The sequence below is a fragment of the Rhopalosiphum padi genome, chromosome 4 (assembly GCF_020882245.1).
Source record: "Rhopalosiphum padi isolate XX-2018 chromosome 4, ASM2088224v1, whole genome shotgun sequence".
In the NCBI taxonomy this organism is placed as follows: Eukaryota; Metazoa; Arthropoda; class Insecta; order Hemiptera; family Aphididae; genus Rhopalosiphum; species Rhopalosiphum padi.
In genome coordinates this window covers 12,159,422-12,173,168 of record NC_083600.1, presented here as the reverse complement: position 1 = coordinate 12,173,168, position 13,747 = coordinate 12,159,422, and the positions used below count along the sequence as shown (strand labels likewise).

The 13,747-nt window shown below is 26.1% G+C and overlaps 1 protein-coding gene across 2 annotated transcripts in view; it reads right to left on the bottom strand.

The window, feature by feature from the left end:
• LOC132928883 (hepatic leukemia factor-like) overlaps positions 1-1,577 on the bottom strand; it is a 56,951-nt gene extending 55,374 nt beyond the window's left edge. For both annotated transcript variants that reach the window (XM_060993818.1, XM_060993822.1), the window contains exon 1: positions 1,090-1,577. In XM_060993818.1, coding sequence (XP_060849801.1) covers positions 1,090-1,189 — 100 coding nt within the window. In that variant the 5' untranslated portion in view covers positions 1,190-1,577. The remainder of the gene's footprint in view (positions 1-1,089) is intronic.
• Positions 1,578-13,747: the final 12,170 nt, after the last annotated feature.

The following is a 13,747-nucleotide window of genomic DNA, read 5'->3' as shown; positions in this document are numbered from 1 at the left end:
GTTTACCGTGTAAGCAGTTAACAATAATTATTAATTATATAAATAACCTATACCTCTATACAAATCACATATAAACTTCAGTTCTAAGAATATTATTGTTGTTATTGTCAAAGGTATGTAATGGGCGTTTTAAAGATAATAGTTATACCTATTTTTGGTGTTCTAAGTATCGAATTATACCTAGTGTTCACGTACGATCGATGGGATTTCAAAACCAGTACAATTATGTTTCGGCGTGTATAAATGTATCAAATTAAACTAACTACCATTATGTATGATTTGCCCATGTTAGAACAGCATGTACAAATATTGTATAAACTATAACAAGGCAGTTATTTTTAGGAGTAAACATAGACAGAAATTAGACGAACAATTTTAATTGGATAGCGAGACATTGAGAATTTAGGTGGTTGTTTCATCGAAGTGATAATATTTTGTTCTTTTTGGTTTTCGTATTTTTATTATTAAGATTACCATTCGAACTTTTATTTTATAAGATAATATTGTTATGTAACAATGATCATAGTGATTAATAAATAGATATCAATAACTATTTTCTTATTCGATTAATGCTATCATTAGTTGCAGAGCCATTAAATAAATGTATTTAAATCAAAGCTGATGACTTAATGAAGACAATCGCGCACCACGTGGTTCATAAGTTCACAACGTTCATACAATTTAAGTATTCCAATTATAATTTTCAAAACGCGCGATCACTTTTCGCATTACAATAGTTAACATTTATATAAAAATCCTACAGAATTTTTTATTATTAAATACATTTTAAGAGTACCTACTTATTAAACATTAGAAAACCTTTATATAGATATTAGTACTTATATAAAATATCAATATTGTTAAAACTTTAGTATTATACTTAGAACCCAACTTTGGAATATGTATTGGATTTTAATTATTTTTTTTGTATAATAAACTAATTTAAAAATTATAATAATATTCGATCAATATATTTAGATTCATTAAAAATATACAATTATCTATTATACAATACAATATTATAATTTATATCGTAATAATATGTTGAAATTAGAATTTAAAAATATGTAAGAAAATGTTTTTACTTACCCGGGAAAAATGGATGGAATGATTCGTCTAGTATAGACTTAAGTCCCATGTCAATGTCATCGAACATGGACTCTCCATTGTTGGTTCGTAAATCGCACATGTTTATATGATGATTTATATCCTCAATGTATGAACAAACAAAATTTAATCAAAAAAAAACCGTCGTCACCAACATACAAAACGACTGTTGTGATCACGTGTGCGAGACATGAAAAACCCGTACAATTGTAAAAAAAAACAACGTATACTGTATTAATATTATTTTATGTCAGTAAAAACCACTTAATGTTTTAAATAAATTTGACGATTTATGCGTGTCCGTTGCTATTACAATTAATAATACTGTAAATTAACTTCGTTTTTGTTTTGAATGAAAATTAAAAATTAAAAACAAAACAAACGAATGGACGAATACAACCGAGTGTAATAATACTTTTAAATAAGTCACACACACGGAACATCCGACACTTACCAACCTACTGAACGGCCGAACGGGGCGATGGAACGAACAGTCGACGGGTCGACGTGCAGAAGCGTCTGGTATATCTAGCTATGACGTCATGCTAATTGGACCGGTTTGTTTTTGATATTTTTCATTAACCGTGTTTGGTCAAATTCAAATCATTGCTCAAACGCCAATAACACTGATAACTTTACTACGAGACGGTTTGTATTTTAATTTGTGATTTCTGTAACACCAATGCATACAACTTAACTGTGTAAACACGTATTCCGATAAGGTATATATAGGTACTTACAAAACATAATCGCGATCGACGGAGCGACGATTGCAACAGCTGCTGTATAATATTACTGTTACGATTAATAGCAATCGTCCCAAAAAATAAATTTTTGATAATTTGATGATGTAGGGATCTAATTGATTGTAGTTTCAAATAGAACGTACCTACATGTGAATTATATTTTAGGATTTATAGGTACCTAATATATTATTAAGTATCAAACCCGAATTATTGCGTTTGATACCTATGTAAAAATAATGTCTTATGATTAAATGCACAGCGGCAGTTTGACAGATTTTGACAAATAGGATTAAAACTGGTCAATAATAAGTTACTTTTTTTTCTAGAAATTGTTCATATTAACGATACTATTTTTCAGCGTTGACAGTGTTGTATACATACTTAAAACTCGCATCGACGTGTAAGTCAAACGTGATATAGACTGTAAAATATGTATTAACATAACGTTTTTTTTTTTACTACCTATATGATTTATTAAAATGTATAAAATCTAATGAACCTGATATAATTTTTAAATTGTTAAATCGTTATTTTACATATTAGTTAATACATTAAACATTAATCAACCCATACGGCCATACATGTATTTAATTTTAAATTGATTTATTTTTTCTAAAAATATAAAATGTCGGATCTCACTGTTGTAGTGTTGTCTGTTGCTAAAAAATCGTCTATTGTACTTCATTTATATCTATAATAATATGATATTTAAATTGTCAATAAAACGTTAATGCTAAAATATTTTTATGGGATGATGGAAAACGATAGCGTATTAAATTTATATAAAACGCATTAAACATACATATATTTCATAATTAATTTTTCGAAAAACAGGAGAAGTCCTTCAATTGTATTCTATAGAATAAAAAGTATATCGTTCTTGACTAGGTGTTTATCCCGGCTTAGGTCACTGATAGGAATGTATTAAATTTGAATAATCATAATCATAAATAATAATCATTGAATATGGAAAACAATTCTGGACGATTTGTCTATTTTTTTAAATATTTTTTTAATTTAGGTTATATGTATTATGCATAATAATTAATAATGTATAAATGTATATAATAAATACAATTATACTACTTAAAGTTATTTTTTTTTCTTTTATAAATTGTTCTTCTATGGGTTCAACTAATTTTTATATAATATATTGAATAACTTATATTATTAATTATTATAATATTAAATATTTATATCATGTATGGTTATTATTAACTTTAGTTAGTAGTTTAGTACATAACGAATAGCAATAATATTGTAAATATTACAAGTAGGTTTTCGTAGCTAATGAAAGGTATTAGTTTAAAAATAGTTTAAATTGTCATTGTATATAAAACATAAAAATAAAGTATGAATTTAATTAATTGATATGTATATTAAGGAAGATTTTAGGATTTTGTAATTTTAATTTATTAAATTTATGTTGAAATTATGTTCATATCATAATTAGGTTAGAATAATTTAGATCTGACTCGTTAATGCTCATTAGTTATCAGTTTATTTAAATTAACATAATATGTTACACTCTTAAAAATGATTAGTTTTTTAAGAAAAGTAATTTAGAAATGTAAAATTATTAACAAAATAATTATAGTACAGTGGCTTCTTAAACTTTGAGCTGTGGATATATTATGTGATATATTATAAATATATAATATATACCTTCTCATAATCCTAAAATAATTAATGATTTTGATTAACGGAACTTTGACAGTTTCAAATTAAATTTATGACAAAAAATTTTGAGAAGCATTGCTTTAGTATGCTACTAAATGCTGCTATGGGCTATGGTTAACACATTGCCTCTACTGAATGACTCTATATTAACAGTAGGCATAATCATTTGTTTCGAAAAGTATACAGCTTTATAAAATTATTTCTTTTACATGTTTTTAAGTTGTTACAAAATATATAATTTAAGAAAATATTTTTTAATATTTTTATATTATATATTTTTTTGTTAAAAGACTAATTTTTATTTTATACTAGCTTATATCTTACACGGCGTTGCTTTGATCGTGACAAATTAAATGTCCGTGGAAACTTCGTTAAATGGCATAAATGTATAAGCTGCACAGATTTTTAACACTATTATTTGGATTGTTTTAACCAATTATAAAATACAGGTCTAAAATTATACACAGTTTAATAACTATTTTATTTTTTTTATAATCAGTGGGAACCCTATAATACAAACAAAAAATATTCATTTTTCGTGATTCAATTTTTAAAATTGTTTAAAATCTTCTAACGATATAGATGAAGCTGTAAATCTCCTAACCAAGTCAATACAAGAATGTCCTTGGTCCTGATGTTCCCCGATCCCAACTACAAACCACACTAAGAATCTTAATATCGGAAAAACAAAGAGCCCGTGTGACTTGATAGAGAACTAAAGATTCCTCAGATATAAAAGTAAACTCAACAATTTAACTAATAAACTCAAAAAGACTCCTATAGCCTGTATTGGCTGTATTAGATCAGAAAATTTTACCAAACGTCTCGTCCCCCTCTCATTTACTGACAATAGTTTCTGGCAAACAACAAGGAAAATCCTTAGGACTCAACAATCTGTGTGGGATTTACTGTCATACTTTCCTATTCTACAGAAATTCTCGATCATCATTATGATCCTCAAGCCTGGTTAACTCCCCGGCTATTCCGAATCATTTAAGCACATTAGTCTTCTTCCACTATTTTCAAAGATTTTTGAAAGAAATACTAAAATGTATCCTTTCTATCATAGAAATTAGCCTATACCTAATACCCAATTTGGATCATAATTACTCAACAATACATCAAGTCTAGTAGTATAGATAAAATATCGTATATACACTCTAGAAAGATATTTTGTTAAAATAAATTCCTATATTTTTCCTAGAATTTCAAACGAGTAAGTAATATAATATTATAAATGTATATAAATATAAATATTTGGTAAAAATATCAAGTCTGTGGTTATTCATTATTTTTTCTCGTTTATTAAAAAATGAGCATTTTCAACTACTGATTACTAATTACAATATTTTATACTAGAAATCACGCTCAAATATGAAAATTGAGTAGTTTAAAGAAGCAATGAAGGACATAATAAAAACTTATATTGTTAATTAAAATTAATGAATTTGTCTTAAATATACCTAAGTAAATGTTTATAATATTTGAAACCTTTTCTTAACTCTTAATAAATAATTAAATGTAAAATTCTATTATTACTTTTTGTTCATCATTTTTCAATTAATTAATTTTTATACTAGAAAAATATTACCATTATTTATTGCCCGTAATTCGAGCAAGTTGATTTAGTCGATTGGGAAAATCAACATAATTATAGGATGCCTTAATTAACAATTAATACACACGCATAATAATTATTATAGGTTTTTCAAAGATGAATTTAAAGCAAATCATAATACTTATTCAAAAATGAATATTGAATAAAATAAAATTAGTCGTTTTATATGAGTTAAAACTAAGACCTTCGTCCTTCAGACCTTCAGTGAATGATTGTCTCCTATCAATCCTATTATACATACGTTATTCTTCAGTATATTATGAGATATAATTTATAATCATAAATAATTGTGAAATCAAAAATTATGATATGTACCTACGCTTAAATTATTTTGTATTTCAACAAACATTTTTCTAGTTTTCACAATCAAATATAAACCAATTATAATTGTGCGATGTTATCATCGTAAAAATTGTATTATTCTCACACATGTCACACGCGACATAGGTACGTATATCAATGTTTCATTATTCTACAATCGTCAACCATGTTGTTTTTTGAAACTTTTTAGGGAACATAATCCCATTATACATACACGATATATACAAATAAATAAACTAACTTGCAATTATATCCACGATGGTCTTTAAAACTATATAGTATACATTTTATAAAATAATTTAAAATCCAAATACACTATATTATACAATGTTAATATTTTATAAATATTATTATAATGGTAAGGTCGACGTATGCTGTTTTGAATAAACAGAAGATGTTTCTGAACTTAATTAGACTGTTTTTATTTTATACATATTATAATCAGTCGTCTAGGTTTACGTTTCGCTGTGTTAATTAGTTACCATCACGGTTGCCATATTATATGTAAATGTTATGCTTAACACAAATATTGAGTTGTCTAGTTACTTATTAGTACCTAATCTAAACACCTTATTATTTTGTACATTATATTATTATATGTTTAAGTATTTAACTAATTCAAGATTCTACTGTTATTTACTTAATTTATAATTATATTAAATATATTTTTACATTATACAAATATATTATCCAACACATATCTTATGTAAAGTTAAAAAATAATTATTTTTTAGATTCTGATGTGTTTTTTAAATTTTTATAATTTTTAAAGTATAAACTTCAGATATTTATAAAACAAATATTTACGGTATTACGCTTTACTTTTTGCTAATTCTAGTGAATATTTAAGAGAAACTTTAAAATAAATTTTCAGCGTTTTTTAACAGAACAAAAATGTTTTGACAGAAAAAAAACCAAAAATTTTAGTCTATAAGTATCTCAAAAAGAATCAAATATTTTACCAAAATTGAACTATGTGTAAAAACTGCCATTCAATGAAAATTTCACATATTTATACGATTATTCGATTTTAAATTACAACAAAATTATAAAATCGATTTTGTAAAACGATGGGGTAAAAGTACTTATTTTTATTTAAATATTTTGATTCTATAAGTGGAGTGATTAAATGTATTTATTTTATAATTGTGTGTGTTTTTTACTGTCTGTCATGATATTTTTATGATTCAAATTTGGACCAAATTAGATATTTAAACAATAATAATGATTTTAATTATATATTGTTATACCTCATTCAAAAATATTATTCGTGGGAATTAGAAACTGTTATGTACCTATAGCATATTCTAGAATCTAGATAAAGTATAATGTTTTTGGGCTAATTATAGAGATATTTGCAATTTTCAACTTTTTTATTTTAAGTTTAGTTAAGCCAAATACATTTTTTATAAACGATGAAAGTTAAATTTCGACGATATCAGCCATTAGATAATCTAACATAATATTCTGTATAACGATTTCTCCTCAAACAATTGTTGTTGTTTTGTTATTATTCCTTAAAAAAATATCAACCGTAGAATCTTTATACATTTAACAACTACTTAAATTATAATTTTTTGTATACAACGAAATTTTAAAAATATTTAGACTCATTTTAAATTATTTATATTTATATGCAACGAACCAATTTACGCCATTCTACGATACGTCGAAATTGACTTTTGAATTAATAACAGCTAATAATATTTTATGAAATAAAAAAAATTATAATATTATAGGTACAATTTTATTATGTAAAAAATATTTTAACCTACCATATTACTAATAATATAATTACATTAAAATATTCTTACACGCAGGTTAACAGATATAGACTGATGAGCCGTTTCCGTATAGTATCGTTTTTTTTACAAGTACTGATTTATCATTAATTTAAAATTGAACATACTCATTACCTACTTAATGACCGAAGTGCACTGATTACCTGTACTAATACTGTACTATTTACAGATTACAGAGATAAATTTACACGGTTTTTAGTAGTGTTTTTGTTTAAAATATTCTATTCAAATAACATAAACATATAAAAAGACTGTGAAATCAAGCATGAATATAAAATTTGTTTTTCTATACTTTGATTTTTTTCTATATTATTGTAGTTATAAATAACCGAATAATTAACTTCCTATACACTTTGTTATGCGATTATTCATTGAATTGATTGTTAATTATAAATGCGGTGTGATAAGAGATCGTTTTGATCTTGAAAGTCTAGTGAACTCTACGCGTTCATAGTTGCAGATTTCAGACAATTAAATATATATAAAATATGTTCAATGCACTTATTATTATATTAACACATATTATTCAAAATATGGCTACATAAATAAAACTTAATAGTTTATAATTATTACATTTAAAATGAACATTACATTACATAGCTGTATAACAGTTTTATATTATATGGAACTTTCAATTTTAAATGGTTAAACTATTTTTCATTTATATTATACTATTTTATTATTCTGTTCAACATGAAATGACTATATTTTTGTGATTCTATATTCTATTTATATATAATGTTCTAGATAAACAATGCGACTTTGATTTACTAAATTAATATTTATTTAATATTATAGGTTCACGTCAATTCAAAACGTTATTCGTTACTGATTGTACCTTCATGTTTATTAAAATATTCGATAAAATGCTGAATCCATTTTAAAACGAACTTATTATCCAGCGTAGAATAATATTACAGTGGGTACGATGTACATGAAAAAATACGGGCACGATTAACAATATTTTTGTCGTGCCTGTATGCAGAAAGTCAATAGAGTTTTCGATATCGGTAAAAACGGTGATAAATATGACCTTTTCAGTCTTCATTTTCGATTCAGTTATTCCAGCGATACAGCATTGGGAAAAGTCAAAGATACGGTTTCCCTGCTACGTCTAGCGTCAACTACCGGTCTATCAGGACCATAGGCGGAAATCGGGGGGGATCGAGGGGACTAAGCCCCTCAGAAGTTTAAAGTTCAAGTCTTAGCATTATATAGGTGTAATGAGCATATATTGCTCGCCCCCTCAGTAATTTCACCAAATTTCCGCTTATGATCAGGACACACAAGTAGGCGTCTAGATGCAGCTTCGTGACGTCTTGCAGCTTACTCTACTGTTTGACGCCGCAGTACCCCCGGACACCTATACTGTTCAAATCGGATTGATGTATATGAACGAATCGATGCATTTTATTCTGATAAGTATATCAAATAATAGCTGGTAGGTACTTGAGTTATCCCTGTGCTGTTCTATGCAACTGCAGTGGTGAACCGGTGAATCTGAATATCAGTAATAGTAAGTATAGTATAAGAACTGTTTATTATTCTTAAAATGTTGTTAAAGACGGTTTCGGAGGCGTCAGATGCGTGACAAAAATATAGTGTGTGTGACTCAGTGGCTCGCGGGGAAAGTAACTTCAGGTTTGGCCGAATTGCATGTTGCCCGCGACTTAAATAGCTCACTATTCTTCCTTGCTGCACAATGTTATATAGACAAAGGTGATTTAATCAAAAATTGTATCTATACCCCCTACTAAATATTTGATCTAATAATAACCTGCATATTTATAAAGGCCGCAAATGACTGGCGTAACATGGACTCTTTTCACGTGGGAGCAAAAATAATTTTTACGAATCTTTACACATTTTCATAATCATATTTAAATTTAATTTTTATAATAAAACTGTTTTATCATTTTTACAACCATTTTTCATTTAACTCATTTTAAGCAAACATTTTTTTATTATTATTATATACTATAAGTTGTATACCAAACAATAATAAAATTATTACTTTTTTTTAGAACCATAATTACTATTTATAATTATATAAGAATTACAAAGAAACTTTATGCTTGCAGTTAACTAATAGTATAGTTCAGATGGTGGGGACAATTGCCCCCATTCGCCCCCACCAAGTTGCGCCTATGGACTGGTGTAATGGACTTATTGATAGTTCTTTTGTAAGAGCAGAAATTTTATTTTTTTCTATAGAAAAATCGTTTATCAAGTATTTACAATCTATAAGTCTATATATTCTACACAATTTGTAAATTTGAGAACAATTATAAAAATACAGTGATATCGCTTATAGGAAGATTTTCAAATCATTTTTATATGGTAAAGAAATACGTACATTTATTTTTATGTGATGATGGACCAAATGGTAATTTAAATGTTTAATATTGAGTCAGACCTTCCCAAAAAATTAAAATATGATATTAAAAACAAATTTAGTTTCATAAAAACTAATGAAAATGTGTAATATTTAAATATTTATTTAATTATTGTACTTTTAATTAAATATATACCTATATTAACGTAAGAATTAATACTTCATTTTTATTTATGCAATATTAATACAGAATTAAAGAAAAATGATAAAGATTCAATTATATTAATAGTTATGCCATGTAACTTATAAACTAATGGTAGTACTTAGTATTATTTATGACCAATGGTACTCTGATACCAACGCTATCAAAGGTAATCCATACCTTACCTTTAGCAAACATCTGCGACCGGTCTTGTGTAAGGCGTCGCAGTCAGCACGTGCCATGGGTCGGCCTCAGGGCCTTTTGAGTTCAAGAGGTTTTGATGTTCGTATAGTGAACCGCGGGCTGCTGTAAGTACGCTTTGCCGACGTGGGCCGACAGAGATCTAGAAATCCGAGCGCGATATGCTTTGTTTCGCGGGGTTGACCTTTCTAAACATTATCGACTCTCCAACATTTCTCTTCGAGGCGCATAGTTGTTTTGCAATATGGCAGAGGACTCTCGCGTCGTAAGAAGCAGCATGAGAGAACAATAGAGGCGGAAACAAGAGTCAATTTATTGAGGACCGCTCTAGCCAATTGAACGGACTTTTACAGAATTAAGTTTCAGTCGAATGAGAATCCAGATAGGTAGGTCCATGTGACACTGATCCACGAAGATCATAAGACTTGGTTCACTCGCTGAAATTATATAATATAATAATACATAAATTTGTATTCAATTTATTTTTGTTAATTTTGATGTTTTTATTTTATTTTTAGTTATACAATAGCTATTTATGCTTATTAGTACCTATATTTATACAATTTATAATTTTAACGGTAAATCAAAATAGTTACAAGTATGTCATAAAATGGTAAATGGTTTATTTTATATTTTTATATAGTTATCGTTCCATCATTAACTAAATTTAGTGTAGTTTTATCGTTCATCTATATGATGTTCTGCATAAATGTGCCATAAAGAAAATTCATTATTTTATCAGAAATTGATTAAACTTATATAGGTATTATTCAAAATAAATAATATTTTAACTATAATTAGAAGTATTTAGATCAATTAAATAGTAGTTAAAATGCCTTAAAATACCTATTACAACTTATAAGTAAGTAATAAGTAACCTACTTACTATGTATAATAGAGTACCTACTACTCTAATAACAAAAATATTTTTTATTTTTTCGACATCTTATTCAAATTAAATGTACCTATAATATTGTTGAAATGGCCCAACACAGGCGACTGTACGTTATATCTTTTTTCTACTTAAATTTGTAATCAAGAGTCGAATTATTAAAAATTAGAATAATACCCAAAAGGCTATAAAGGGAATTTTCTTTTAACGTGAAAGTAATATAATTACTTTTCGTGTTAAAAAATATAATGTTAATTTATTATTTATATAAATAGTAGCTTAATAATTTTTATCTCTAAATAACGAATAAAATAATTTAATTACTAGGTTGAGTGACGGGTGGCATATATCTGTGCAAAATACTATTTTAGTCATAGATTTGCTGAACTAGCCAATTATTCTCAGTCAGTCATAACGTTCCATACGAAAAATAAATTTTCAAAAGGAACTTTTTCAATATCGTTGTTTATTTTTCTTTATTCAATTTGTTTTCCCGTTCATTAATCATTTATACAACACTATATCATAAAATTATTTTTTTTTATAAAAAATTGACATTTATAAGGTGTTGGACAGCAAAAATAGATAAAATGAAATATATATTCTTGCACAAATACATTTGTAACTTAAAATCGTATGTTTGACGAATTATAAGTACCATAATATGGCATTATGTAATATATATGTATTAATAAATAGGTAGATTGTTTTATAGAGATTCTGATATCTGATTCAGTTTCAAGTATTGGCTTCGTACATAAATAATTTAAATTATTAGATATGGAAAGTTTGGTTTTAGATTCTGAGTGGAATCATGAATGTATTGATTTTACAATGATTATGTAAGTTTTTATTTATTTATTTTCTGTGTGTCGTCATTTTTTGACATGCTTCGATTGTCAACTTCAAAGGTAGTTTCTAGTATAGTGAATTTTATCTAGTACCTATCCAGTAGGTGCCTTTAAACGTCAATAGTAAAAATTTATAATAATACATGTTTATTATTTTTCTTAAAAATTAGGACAAAAATGAAATAAAGTAAGCGATCATTTTGACGCAAACCAGTTTTTGACAAAATATTTTATTTTTTTTATTTTGCCTCGTAATTTAAAACAAGCTATTGTAAATACTCGAAATTTTCACTAAATATTTAAACTATCATTTTTTATAATCTATACATAAAGTACATTTATTGTAAAATATAAAATAAATTATGTTGACTCTTTTTAAGCTATGTAAGACATTTAAAAAAAAATATATTTTTTTTTAATATTTCACTACTACAAAATAATTAAATTGAATACAAGGTTCCTCACAAGTTTTTATTAGTAGGATTAAAAAAAAAAGTTGAATATTGTTCTACAAATATTTTTATGAGTACCTATCTGAAGTTTAAATTTTGACGAAATTGGATGTTCAATAAAAAATATTTTAGATTATATGCCGAATTATTATCATAAGTTAATTTGAGTTAAGTTTTTGACTAAAAAATCACGAAAATTTGTAAATTATTTTGTAGTTAAAATGACTCAAAGTAAAATAAATTATTCGAAAAGCAATATAAATACATCATAAAATGATAAAATATACATTGTAATATATAGGCAGATAGACCGTCATCTGTATATTTGCTGAACAGAAGAATGGTATCCACTCGCCTAACCTTTTTTTAGTTGTTTGCAAAGACAAATTTTAGATGTTATAGTATTTTAATATTTATACTTATAACTTGTTTTATTTTTTATTTATAATATTTATATATATTATATTTATTTAATTTTAATTTCATATAATGAAATATATATTACGCAATCTGCAGGACCCGTCAGAAGAGCGGTCAGTCTTCGCTTAAAATCATATTTCACATGCAATGATGTATCATTAAATTCAAATTTAACACATCCATTATAGTGAATTACTCAATGACGAGGACATTCAACGCCCATATACAGCAGTACATCAGAGCGATTACCTATTATATTTGCCCACTTTCTATACACTATTTTCATTTTTTTTAACGTATACATTTTACAGTTTTTAAATTAAATTCAGTTGTATAGTTATGTTTCTTTTATAAAATCAGCTATATTTATATATTTATATTTTATTATATAGATTGGGCCCCAATATTCTGGTAATTGATTTATATGTTATAGGTTGTGCCTATATGGTATTTATTTCTTTTTTATATTTTCAATATGATGATTTATTTCGGCTTGGTATTTACTTCACTTAATTCATTGATGGGTAGTTAAGTAGTTTGTTTTTTACCATAAGGTATAGTTGTGTGTTAAGAATACGTAGGATCCTATTCTTACGCAGTTCATGTTCATTATAGTGTCATCCTTTCTCGTGGAAAAATAGTCACAACAACTATTTATATGATTATCACTCATCTGTATACCCTAATATTAGTGTTAACATAGTGACCACTAAGTTTTAAGTTAGAATTACTATTGTAATTTAGTTAAATTAACAGATTTATTTATTGATATGCTAACGGTTTATCTAACTCTAGTAGTTATTGAAAGTAAATTAAAATATTAAATTAATAATTACCTGTAGTCTGTACTATAACTTTTAGTAAAAAATTCAGTCATCCTAGAGATTCAAACCGGTGGCCAGTGAATAATTAATCCTACTTATGTGAAGTCCTAACTAATCTGTTTATAACGAAGTTTCAAAGGAGGAAAATGTTGCATATACAAACGGTAATATATTTATGTTGATTACATTAGCAAAGATTTGATTTTGAACTATTAAAATATTTAAAAATTTTCCAGTGGTGAGAAATTAAAACAATTCATTATTTTTATTCTTAAAAAGTTAATAGGAAATTTTAA